The following is a 13,138-nucleotide window of genomic DNA, read 5'->3' as shown; positions in this document are numbered from 1 at the left end:
GGGCAACGAGCTCCGACTGCCCGCCTTCCGCTGGTCTGCGTCACTTCCGGTTCGCCTCTTTCTGTTTCATCCTGGTTGATGATTGGTTCCGCCTTGCGCTGTGTGCGGCGGGGCGGTGCTGGGAAAGGCGAGCCTTCGGCTGTGGATAGGACCTGCGCTGGGGTGGGCGGAGTCGGGAGGAGCTTGGCTTCTCCTGGCCAATCGCTTTCAAATCTGCCCCCTGGGCGCCGCGGAGCATGCGCAGTCTCAGAAGGCACTATAATCCACTCCCGGAGTTTGCAAGCATCCGGAGGGTACTCTGACGGCGGGCGGGAGGTGTGGCCTTGCGGGCGGGGCCGCTGGTAAAGGCGTTGATTGGCCGACTACTGGTGCTGGAGTAGGGACTTAGCTCATTCATTCATTCATTCATTCATTACTTCATTCCTTCATTCAATGGACCGAGGGACACTAGGCTTTACAATTTCGACCCTGCTTCCCAAGAGTCCATGGTTTGGCTGACACTTTGGTGTCGCCCTCTCTTTTAAGTCTGGTGCCATAGCGTTTTGCAAAAGGGGGACATAGCCTCTCTTACTCCAGGGACCTTCTCAGGTGGCTCCACCTCTGAACTCAACACACCCCAAACCTAAGTGACACTCTGGCTTGCTGCTTATTTACCACCGAGCCCTTTTCCTTCACTTTCCATCCACCCGGACAGTAGAGCTGTCTCACAGAGGCACTGTGAGGTTTGAAATGAGCGTGGATCAGCTAACCTCGGGGTTAGATTCCAGGCTTTTTGGTACACTGCTCTCTTAGCATGCATGTAGTCTTGGGTTCAGTCCCCACATCCCTATGATCCTCAACTGTGCAGTTGTAGGCAAAAGACTCAGAAGATCAAGGTCCTCCTGGATTACACAGCAAGTTTCAAAGCCAACCTGGGCTACATGAGAGCTGTCTCAAAATCTTCTTTTATAGCTGTTGACTTTATTATAAGTGTACCATTATGTGTACATTGAGTGCAGGTGCCACAGAAGTCAGAAGGGTCAGATCCTCTACAGCTGCGTTACAGACAGTTGTGAGTCATCTGACATGCGTGTTGGGCTTGGAACTCTGGTCCTCTGCTTGAAGAGTATTTGCTCTTAACTACTGAACTATATCAGAACCCTAAGTGTTGACTTTAAGGGAGGGTTGCTGTCTATACTGGAGTCGGAATAACCCTAAAGGAGGAGTTAGGAAGTCAAACCCAAAATTCTGGGTCCTCTCCATTCAACATATTGACAATAAATCAACAGTGTAATTTACATAGTCTAATATCTGTATTTTATTTTTTCAATGGATTCATACCAAAGAAGGGTCACAAGGTACAGCTGCCCTTTTAACTAGGATGCCCTGTTTTACATTGCAAATGGTCAGGTAGGAGTTCCATAAACGGTAACCACCACCATTGCGTTATTTGTGTCTATAGTATATATGTGTGTACTTTTTTATGTGCTTGTTTATGTGGAGGTCAGTGGTCAACCTTGTGTGTCTTCCTCAGTCTTTCTCCACTTTAGTTTTTCAGATCTCTCAGTGAACCTGAAGTCAGTCAGTCTGTTGAGGCAACTTGGCTCAAAAATCCCAGGGATCCCTCTGTGTCTGCCTCCCTAGTGCTGGGGATTACAGGCACACTCCACCATGGCTATTTTTTTTAAAGATTTTATTTATTATGTATACAACATTCTGCTTCCATGTGCTTCTGCACACTAGAAGAAGGCATCAGATCTCATTATAGATGGTTGTGAGCCACCATGTGGATGCTGGGAATTGAACCCAGAACCTCTGGAACAGCAGTCAGTGCTCTTAACCTCTGAGCCATCTCTCCAGCCCCTCCCATGCCTATTTTTGATGTGGTGCTAGATCCAAACTCAGTTCCTCATTCTTGTGACACAAGCACTTTGCTGACTGAGCCATATCTCCAGTTCTATAATTACGATGTTTTGAGGGAAGAGTTCTGAAGGTCTAATCTAGGGGCTTCTTGGTGATGCTGAATAAGGCAGTTAAATAGATTCTCCACTCCTTGGCCTGTGAACAAGGAAGCCCAGATGAGAGATGGCTTTGTGGTCATGTGGGAAAAAGAAGCCCTGAGAGCTGACAGTGTTTATGCAGCATGAAGTGGTCCTGTCACCGACCAGAATACTTTTAGCTAGGACAATCTGAGATTATTCCAGGAAAATAAAGACATATCATCACCTTATTACTGAATTTGCCTCACTTTGTATCCAATGGATTTCTTACATTTTATTTTGTTTAATCATCCTGATAACAATCGTTTGGAGCAATCATCCCTTTAATAGATGGTGACATTTTTTTTTTTTGAGACAAGGCTTCTCTGTGTAGCCCTGGCTGTTCTGGAACTCACTCTGTAGACCAGGCTGGCCTCAAACTCAGAAATCCTCCTGCCTCTGTCTCCAAGTGCTGGGATTAGAGTTGTGGGCCACCACCACCTGGCATATTCTAATTCTTTTTACTAGACAATTTTCTCTCTTTCTCTTTTCTATTTCTTTTTGGGGGGTGTTTGAGACAGGGTTTCTCTGTGGCTTTGGAGACTGTCCTGGAATTAGCTCTTGTAGACCAGGCTGGTTTTGAACTCAAAGAGATTCTCTTGCTTCTGCCTCCCTCCCTAGTGCTGGGATTAAAGGTGTGTGCCAGCCACCACCGACCAGCTTTCTTTTCTTTTTTGTCAGTTTGTTATCATCATCATCATCATCATCATCATCATCATGTGTGTAAGTTGTGTTTGAGGGTGGGGACACATATGCCTCGAAGCAGGTTTGGGGATCAGAGGACAGCTTCTGGGAGTCAGTGTTTTCCTTCTGTGGGTTCTGGGGATAGAACTCAGGTCATCAGTCTCAGTGGTAAGTGCGTTTACAAGCTAAACCATCTGGCTGGCTCTTTTCTTGTTTCCTTTTTTCTTTGGCACACTTGTCTCCTCCCCAGAAAAGGTCTAGGATTGCTCTAATAATTTATATCCCCAGGTTACTGAAGAATTTCCTAATAAAGCTTGTTATGGCCTGAATGAGTTCTTCCCAAATTTCTATGTTGAGATCAATTCCTATGTGATGGTTTAGGAGGTCTGTTCTTGGGGGGGTTGATGAAGTCAGGAAGGCTCTGACCTTAGTATGATTAGTGTCCTTCAAAGAGGCCAGAGCGCTATCTGAATTGATTCACTATGAAGACACAAGAAGTTAGTAGTCTGGACCCCAGAGAGGGTCCTATTGGTGCATAAGCTGCTGCTGCTGGCATAACACCCAAGCTCTGGTAAACTATAAAGGACAGAGGTTTATTTGTCTTATGTACTGTGGGGCACACAGTCAAGTGGCTCCATCTGGTGATGGTATTGCTGCCAGTGTCCCATGCAGCACAGAGCACCACACCAGACAAGAAGTGTGCTTGTTTCTGTGTCTGTCTGTGTTTTACCCCTTTTCCTACAAAGTGACCAGTATTTAATCTTAATCATACCAAGGACCTTAATCCTAATCATCTCCTAATGATCTAATCATCTCCTAGTCATCAAGGTCAGATGATATTGCCACACTCTCAGTACCTCATCATAAGGATTAAACTTCAACACATGGATCTTTTTTCTTATATACAGTATTAGTGTGGACAAAGAGTTTAATATTACTTACAACATTGTACTAAACTTGCACAGTCTTTTTCTGGAGAAAATAGCTGCACATATTTAAGTGTTTCTTCATAAAACACAATAAAAATTAATTAATACAATTGGTCTTTGCAGAGCCTAGTAATAAGTCCCATCTTATTTTTGCACATTATAAATTATATTTTTATGCAGGATTAAGACCCAATCACTCTTAAACAATGACATCAAATTGCCATATAAATTCTACACATGACAAAGGTAAACAATCTTCATAGTCAGGGCTCATGGCAAAGGCCTCATGACAATCTCACTTTGCTGTATCCTACAATCATACTTCTAGCCTCCAGAACTGACCAGTAAATACTCCTATTTAAGCCACTCAGCCTACCATCATACGTTACAGAAGCCTCAGTTAAAAGAAATAGGTGCCATCAAAGCCTCCACCTCTACTAAGCACTCTGTTAGGACCTGGTGTGAATATGAGGGTGAAAGTGCTGTAAATAAAATAGGATGGTCCACGTTTGAGATAAAAAGTGCCTTTGAGAGGTTAATGCTTAATGACAGATAGGTAGCTTGTCGGGACATTCAGGATGCTGCCACTCCTCCCAAACCAGAAGTTTAGCTCAGGGTGGAAAAATCACAGGCAGCCTGTGTACGTGACTAAGTCCCTAAGTTACTTAGGGAGGGCCCCTAAGTAACAGGGTACTAGGGTGGGAAAAGTCAGTAAGAAAGTCTTTGTTGTGAGACATGAACATAAAAAAAGGAAGAGAAGAAAGGATACCTATAAGAAAGTAATGAGGAACAGGTTGGTGTCACATACCTTTAATCTTAGCACTGGGAAGGCAGAGGTAAGAGGATCTCTGTAAGTTCGAGGGCAGCTTGGTCTCCATAGCAAACCCCAGGATGGCCAAGGCTACATAGTGAGATTCTGTCTTTAAAACAAAAAAATAAAACAAAACCTAGGCAACATCTGGTTAAGACTATACACCCCAGTGAGGAGCTGGATGAGGGATGTGTGTGATGGGAAAAATTGTTTTTGGTAACTAATCTGTGTATGTCTGCTTACCAGGTATTGTGATTATAGAACTGATTATTTTAGAAGTCTTTCCTAACTTTAACTGTCTACAAATGCCCTACAGGCAGTCTTTGTATATCTTTGAATTCCCAACCTTCAGAGGAGATGCAGGGGGAATGTTACAGATAATAAACAATATGTTACAGATAGTGAAAGACAGCTTTGGGCCTGTCCTGGACATCCCGGCTTGGTGGCCTGAGGATTTGGCAAGCTTTTACTATGCCAAGCTTATTCCTATTTACTACCTTATCCCTCTTCTTTTGGTAAGGTGTTCCCACCACCACACAGGTGCCAGGGCAGTGAAAGAATACAGTGGGTACATTATAAACAGGAGAGTGATGCACAAAAACAAGCAACATTTCCTATTGCCAGATTTCTATCTTGCTTTCCAATGGGCTTATGTTAATCTATTTATAGAGAATTAGAACAGAAAAGAACTATGAAAGAGTTGGACATGCCCTGGATTGAAATCCTTAAATAGCACCAGCCACTTACATGTTCCCAGCCAAGTGGTGCATCTTTTCTGTACCCCGATGTGCAGCATAGCTCTATGGTGAGGATCTGTGATGCACAGTGCTAAGCGTGAGTCTGGCTCCTGGCACACAGACCTCCATCTCTTTCTCTCCCCCTTCTCTCTCTCACACAGAAAAACCTGAACACAAACACAAGCCAAACATACCATTGATTTTCCACTGGCTGAGGCAAGGATGAAGATGAGAATATTATTAAAAATGTGAATTATAAAATAAGTTATAAAACAGCACGGATACATAGCAGAGTAAATAAAAGCTTGCTAGTTTAAAGCAACTGTTGATTCAGACAGCTTTCCCCTTGTGTTTGCTGAGTGGTTCAACTGGTTCTCCATTACTGTTTTTAATTGCATTTTTAAATTAAAAGAAATGCATGCATAAAGTAGAGAAACTTCAAACAGAATACGATAAACACAAGGGGAGAGCCTCCCCTCCTCTGTGTTTTTTGTTTTTCTTGGAGCCACTGTTATGTACCCATGCTCATTCTAACCTCCATACATTCTCTCCTTTTTATAAACACATGGGGGCTTAACAACCTTCAGTGACTGCCCATGCTTCTTGGTAAGCTGGCCTCCAAGGGGCTCAGGAACCTTTAGGGGATGGATTTACTGCTGGGGCCCATGTAAGGATCCTGGTTTGACTGCAAAGGTAGCTAGTTTGATTCAGCCTTAAGCTTGACCTAATTCTTCAGAGAAAGCGTCCACTAGGCATTCCTACATTACACATACCAGCTTTCCCAACCTGTAAGGGGGGGTTGTAGGTCGTGGTTGGGACGCCAAGTCTCCTGAGGGCAATATAGCCTGGCTTAGTGAGGTTGAAACTAGGGTCTCGTCTGTGTGCCACCAGAGAAGCGCAAATCCAGCCCAGAGTGGAGGACTGGCAGTTCCCACCATAGGCACCTCCCTTAGTAGTTTCGTGCTCTACGCTCCTCCTCTGGCTCCTCCCATCTCCCTTCCTGATCGTCCACGTCCTTCCTTATCCACCAGTCCCATTCTTCCAGTCCCACCCTCTCCCTCTAGTCCCTCCTCCCTCCACCCTCCTCCCCGCCTCCCTCTCAGGCTCCAGGTCTCCGGCAAAACCCGGGGCAGATCTTAGGCCCGAATACGACTTGCGCACGCGCAGGAGCTGCGCCGGCTGGGCTGGTGGTTCGGAGGTTCCTGGCTGCTCCGTCCCGCCGCCCTCCAGGCCTCGGCTCCTGGTTGGGACCGCCGCGTTGAGTAAGTGCCCGGCTGGGGCCCCGCACTGGGTTCCTGGCCGGAGGGACTGGCTGGGTGATTAGCCCGGTCTGCACCTGTCCGGGTCTTCGCGTCTGCTCATATCCCCTGCTTGCCGGGTCCTCTGCTTGACCAGGTCCCCGTGTCTGCCCAGGTCCCCTGCCCAGCCGGCGACAGCCTGCTACCCTGTGGCTGCGCCCCACTTGCACCTGCGGTGAGGTGTGTGCACCCCAAGGATCTGCGTACACTTGTCCGGGATGGTCTGCACCTGCAGCCTCCTGGCGGGCCGGGCAGTCTTTGGCTCTCGGTCCCTCCTCTTTTCCGTTCTGGAGCCTGGCTTGGGCTGCACTGTGCGCCACGCCCCTCGCCTACAATGCTGCACCTGGAACTGGGTGCACCATCCCTTAGCGGCCCAGTCTAGCGGCCCAGTGCCTCCAACCCAGCCCGACTGGGCAGTTTCCCTGGAATGAAATCTTTGCGCTGTAAAACTCCAGTTTGCCTCCTTGCTTGACAGCTTGGGCGGAGAAAGTGTCACACAGCACTAGGCCTTTGATCTTGCCTTTCTGTTGTAGCCTCTCTTCCCTGTTACATTGTTAAGCAGAGCTTTCTGGTATTGTATCAGCTGAATGTGGCCTTTAACGGAGCTGAAATCCGGCTCCATTGAATTCAGGGAAAAGTATGAAGCTGACACACCCCCTTTAAAAAACAGTGACTTTGCAGAGTTACGAGTTACAGTTGGTTCCTTATCTTCCCTGTCTGTTATTACCAAACAGTAGCACCAGGTGCATGATGTTGAAAACCTAGAATATTCCAGAATATTTCCTGATGAGGTTTTTTTTTTTTTTTAATGTTTTTAGATGGTATACTAGTGGGGGAGGGGAGGAGATATTGTCAAGAAACTTAATTTTAAAAAAAGAAAGAAAGAAAACAGACCGGCATAGTGTTTGCCTGTAACCCTAGTGCTGGGGCAGGGGATTGCCAGTTCAAGACCTACCTGGGCAACTTAGTGAAGCCCAGGGTAAAAAGAGGGGAGATAGTAAGCATGCATGGGGAGAGAACTTTCCTAACGTGTGCAAGGTCTCATGGGGTTCCTAGCTACACCTGCATTCCAGGGGTTTCCAGTATTTTCACATTGTGTGACTATCTCCGTTCCAGAACATTTTGCCATTACTGGGAAAGAAAGCCCATACCTTTTAGAGAGTCACCCTTCATCCCCGACCCTTGGAAATCCTAGCAGCCATAGACACACTTCCCTTTTTTTTGATTTGCAGGTTCTGGGCATTTCATGTTAGTGGAATCATCCATTGTCCACCTTTATATGGCTTCTTTTCAGCCTACCACTTTCTAGGTTCCTGTGTGTGTGTGTGTGTGTGTGTGTGTGTGTGTGTGTGTGTGTGTGTGTGCTGAGATAGAGAAAGAGGGGGTAGGGAGAGTTAGTTGTTAGTAGGTTTTGGAAATGGATGATGGTGACAATGTACAACAATGGATACTCTGTGTGCTTTCAGAACTGTAATCTTAAAAAGGTACATCTTATATTTTTATTTATTTATAATTGATTATATATACAGTGTTCTTCCTGCATTGCCTGCATGCCAGAAGAGGGCACCAGATCATATTACAGATGGTTGTGAGTCACCATGTGGTTGCTGGGAATTGAACTCAGGACCTCTGGAAGAACAGTCAGTGCTCTCAACCTCTGAGCCATCTCTCTAGCCCCTTGTTCATTTATTTTTGAGAAAGGGTCTCTTACATAGCCCTGGCTGTCCTGGAACTCACTCTGTAGACCAGGCTGGCTTCAAACGCACGTGTGTGTGTGTGTGTGTGTGTGTGTGTGTAATTGCATGTAACTGCAGTGTCCTTAGAGACTGGGGAGAGTGATAAAGCCATTGGAGTTGGGATTACAGATAGCCGTAAACAGCCTGATGTGGATGCTGGGTACTGAACTCTGGAACCCCAGAAGAGTGGTATGTACTCTTAACTGCTAAGTCATCTCTCCAGCTTTTTAGTTTTCTTTTTATGAATATTCTTTTGAGATGGAAGTATCCCCACTATGCAGCTCTGGCTAGCTTGGAACTTACTAGGTGCACTAAGCTAGCTTTAAACTCACAGACATATGCCTGCCTCCTAAGTGGCTGGGATTAAACACATCTTTTTAAAAATTTTTTTATGATAAGATATGATTGTGTGGTTCAGGCTGACCATGAACTCATGATCTGACTCTGGCCTCTTGCGTGCCAGGATGGCAGGCATGAACTACCATGTATGGATCACTTTTGTCGTTCTGTATAGATACCTCATTAGCGGTTCTACATGGTCTTGTTTTCCTGAGGAATACATCGCCCCTCTGTGGTGGCATGTTAGGAGTCTTAGCTACTCTTACTCAAAAATTAGCTAGCCTCACTGTCAGAAACCGGGTTGGAATTCTAATCAGAAGTGTGCTGAGTTTACCTATTAAACTGAGGGGTCTGACAGAGTTATGATAGTGATACTCTTGTCCATGAAGAGAGTCTTATTTCTTCCAATCTGGACACTGAGAAAAGTTCATTAATATGTAAGTATTTGGCCCATGGTTAGTTTCAACTTCTGCTTCTCACAGTAGAGACAAGTAGCCTCATGGGGTACTGTGTAAATCACTTGTAGCCACTCAGAGTGGTAGCCTGTGTTGCCTCTGAGGCTTAATGGGAGTAGACCTGGTGTGTGACACCGAAGTCTCTGCCCGCCACTGCTAATGGGGTCAGTGTGAGCTCCACATAGCAGAGACGCCTGTCAGAGCCTCTTTTCCCTTTGGACAGGCCCTCAGGATGAGCGTCCCTGACTACATGCAGTGTGCAGAGGACCACCAGACTCTGCTGGTGGTTGTACAGGCTGTGGGCATCGTCTCCGAGGAGAACTTCTTCAGAATCTACAAGCGGATCTGCTCCGTGAGCCAGCTCAGTGTGCGCGACTCGCAGCGCGCGCTCTTCATCCGCTACCGACATCACTACCCACCTGAGAACAATGAGTGGGGAGACTTCCAGACGCACCGCAAGGTGGTGGGCCTCATCACCATCACTGACTGCTTCTCGGCCAAGGACTGGCCACAGACCTTTGAGAAATTCCATGTGCAGAAGGAGATCTACGGCTCCACGCTCTATGACTCCCGCCTCTTCGTGTTCGGGCTGCAGGGTGATGTGACTGAGCAGCCGCGCCCCGACGTGGCCTTTTATCCCAACTACGATGACTGCGATTCGGTGGAGAAGCGCATCGAAGACTTCATCGAGTCCCTTTTCATTGTCCTGGAGTCCAAGCGTCTGGACAGAGCTACTGACAAGTCCGGGGACAAGATCCCCCTTCTCTGTGTCCCCTTTGAGAAAAAGGACTTCGTGGGACTGGACACGGATAGTAGGTAAGTTTATGTAGGAATGGTTGACCTAGAAGCACAGAGCTTGGTGCCTCCTTACATAGGAGGCAAAAGTGATGCAAGAGTGTGGGTGCAGCAAGGATAGTTGAAATGTGGTCCATTGGCCACTAAACAAGAGGAGTCCCTTAAGGGTCAGCACATATACTCCTGGGTGTCAGGAGTCTCCTGGTGGGACACCTGCAGTCATCACTGTCTGTGGCTTCTGAGCACCAGGAACCAGGGTATAGTGAACTGGGATGAGCTATGTGTGTAAAATATAGCACATACTGAAAAAAGAATGTACAATGGATCATGAATATTTTTTTGCATTGATATATGTTAGGTTAAAAATGAAGTTAACATTTATTTCAACTCTTATTTTTGAGATAGGATCTCACATAGCCCAGGTTGGCCTTAAACTCTATGTAGCTGAGAGTGACTTTGAACTTAGGTTCCTCCTTCCCCTTCCAAGTGCTAGTAGCATTAGAGGTGAGCACCAGCATATCCCACCTATTTTAATGCTGTGTTGGAACTCAGATCCAGGGCTTCCTGTATGCCAGAGAAGCAATCTAGCTACTATCCACATTCATAGCCCTGTTACTACTTTTTAACTGGTGGCAACTGAAGCAGGGCATGGTGGGTCACACCTATAATCCTAGCCCTCAGGTGGTTGGGGCAGGCAGACCTTGGAGTTTGAGGCCAGCTGATCCACAGAGTAAGTCCACAGGACAGCCAGGGCTGCGCAGAGAAACCCTGTCTCAGCAAAACAAAACAAAACAAAACAAAACACAAACAAAAAACAAAACACAAACTATGAGGCAACTAGACACTTGAATTAGCCTCTGTGGCTGATGCTTATCTGTTTGTCAGTGCTGCCCTAGAGCACAGATGAGATTCTGCAGTGTTGGGCCCTGGGAATGCAGCCTAGGTCTCTGACTCCCAGGCGAGGCACTCTATGGGTTCCAGGTCATTCCCTCACCCCAGAGCTGCAGGAGGTCAGAAACACCACCCAGGCGCCCCTGGGGAGCCACCTGTATACATTGAAATGTCTACATGCTCTACATTTCAAGATGGAACAAGACAAAGTCTGTGGGCTTTGTCCCTAGCCCTGTTCCTTGCACTTTCCTTGGATCACCATTACAGACTTACTCTTCAGGCCATTTGTAAACACTCTCAGCCCACTGCTCATGCCACCATCTTGCCACTGTGTCTGCTAGCAGAAGAGGTGAGATGCAAGTTTAGGCAGAAGCCTTTGCCAAGAGGGGTTCCCTTTTGATAGGGAGGGTTCAATGCAGCTGTGTCACTCAAAGTCTTGATGGCCCCAGGCAGGAGCCCAAAGAATTGAGTCTGTCCTGCTTTATCATCTGGAATTCAGATCTTGATCCCCAATGAGGCTCAAATGGCATAACGTGCCTGCTGTAGAATGGGTGAGGCCAAGTAGTATGCTTCTGGAATTACTTAGAGTTACATAGCAGCTTTCTGCTTGGTGGTGAGTTGACAAGAAAATACCACAGAATAGAGCATAAGCTAAGGGGCTGGAAGCAAAGAGTGGCCCTGTTACACAGTCTGTGATATTTTGCAAGGTCTGGGTAGAATCTTCATGTCTCACCTGAATTGAAGCTTTTGGTATGTCTTAGGCCCACTCTCCTTTACCCACCTATAATTTCATGGCCTGGTTTCCTGGGAGGAAGGGTTAGAAAGTCAGTAGTTCTGAGTCAGAACTAATGTCCCAGCTAAGCCCACTTGAAAGCCTCTACTTTGGACTTGAGGGAGGTAATGATGCCAGGGAAACCACAGCTCTGCCAATTCGGCTTGTTTTATCCCAACTCTGTAGTCTCTGTTTTCTGAGATGATCTGGAGGCAGGACAGAGCCTCACACTTGCCTGCTTGTCCTGGTAGCATGAACAGTTGTCCAAGGTGAAGTAACATAGTATCTCGAAGCTTGAGGGGAAATGTCTGGACACCCATCCAGTTTTGGTTTGGTCCAGTAACAATACGTTGATTGTACCCACAGAGCAAGCCCTTCTGGTAGCACTGGGTGTACATGGTTGTGAGTCTACACTCACCCAGACCCCACTCATCAGAGCCATCAGGGGTCTTGTACATGTAGTGTGTAACTCTCAGAGTTGTTATTTTTGTTCTTGTATGTTTCTAATTTTGCTTGTCCCTCTTTCTTTTCTTTCTTTCTTTCTTTTTTTTTCTATCATACCGCCCTGTGAGTATGTTGTTGGGTCTGAAAAGGTAGGCTGTGAACATACCACTGTGAAAGTGGCTAGTTTCCCCATGTGCTGTTCCCATTGCCGCCATTGCTTCAAAAAACCAACACTGCTGCCTAGATCCCTGTGTGTTCTGAGCAGTCCTTTAATTGTTCATTTCTTTCTTTTAGATTTTAGCTTCCTCAGCACCTAACCCATCGGTGTTTGATGTTTGTCAAAATACTAGCTCTGGGGACCTTTGTGGTCTTTAGTATTTGGTGACAAATAAGCCTTTACTAATTCCTTTTTGTTTTGAGGATGTGAGATGCCAGTTCATTTGGGTGGCTGCAGAGGTTTTCATGGGGATACTTTAACCTGGGTTACCAAGAGCGCAGCCCTGCTTGACCCCAGGCTTGGAAGCAAGTGAGGCATGCGGTGGGTGGCTGCCTGCGGCTGTTGGATGTGCATGGTGGTGTGGCCCCTGCAGGTCAGACATGTGGGGAGCAGAGCTGCTGTGGGAGCTGCCTGCCTTCTCTATTGCTTTTCCCTGAGGGGCCCTTTCCCTATTCCTTTTGTCAGCAGTTTCTCCCCAGAAAGGGGGGAGGCCACTCTAAGTGGACAGCAGTCTCTCTCTTTAAGAGGGCTTAAGGGTGATCTTTCTAAGACCAGGAAGCAATGACCTTCAAAATAGCTAGTTCATTGAGTCTTAAGCATGTGAGGACCTGTGTTACTGACTGCTATTCATCCTTTCTGCCTGCGGAGCTCTGCCCAGGCTTTCATCCCTGATACAGGCAGGGGAGGCTGATGGCATGCCACTCATCTGTGTCACAGATTTAGACATTTGAAGTCATCCTTCCAAGCTGATCTTTGGCTGACCGAGTCCTCTCTTTCCCCACCCCTGGCAAACCTCACTGGAGGGCAATGGTCTCGTTCTGCATTCTGCTGCTACCATACACAGCCTCTGAGCCTCCATTTACTGCTCTGGCCAGATGCAAACACTTTGAGTTTTCCTTTACTTTGTCTCCATGGAGAAAGGTTGGACTTGCTGAGAGATTCCCTCCTGTTTAGGGTTGGGGCCATAAGGACATTATTGTCACTAGTATAGGGAGTTGGGGCTAGGCTGCAG

General features: G+C 46.7%; 1 protein-coding gene and 1 long non-coding RNA gene across 5 annotated transcripts in view; one reads left to right on the top strand and one right to left on the bottom strand.

Moving 5' to 3' along the window:
• Positions 1-1,775: 1,775 nt before the first annotated feature.
• On the bottom strand, positions 1,776-6,101 carry LOC118238254. Its single transcript, XR_004768046.1, has 3 exons — positions 5,953-6,101; positions 5,190-5,346; positions 1,776-2,037 (listed from the first exon to the last, which is right to left on the bottom strand). It is a non-coding gene; the product is annotated as an uncharacterized LOC118238254 (long non-coding RNA).
• Positions 6,102-6,291: 190 nt separating this feature from the next.
• The window catches only part of Trappc9 (trafficking protein particle complex 9), a 473,194-nt gene continuing 466,347 nt past the window's right edge, over positions 6,292-13,138 (top strand). For all 4 annotated transcript variants that reach the window (XM_027403774.2, XM_027403775.2, XM_027403773.2 and 1 more), the window contains exons 1-2: positions 6,292-6,441; positions 9,231-9,823. In XM_027403774.2, the coding sequence (XP_027259575.1) occupies positions 9,240-9,823 (584 nt within the window). In that variant the 5' untranslated portion in view covers positions 6,292-6,441; positions 9,231-9,239. The remainder of the gene's footprint in view (positions 6,442-9,230; positions 9,824-13,138) is intronic.

This window comes from Cricetulus griseus, chromosome 2, assembly GCF_003668045.3.
Source record: "Cricetulus griseus strain 17A/GY chromosome 2, alternate assembly CriGri-PICRH-1.0, whole genome shotgun sequence".
Taxonomy (NCBI): domain Eukaryota; kingdom Metazoa; phylum Chordata; class Mammalia; order Rodentia; family Cricetidae; genus Cricetulus; species Cricetulus griseus.
This window is presented reverse-complemented; position numbering and strand designations above follow the sequence as displayed.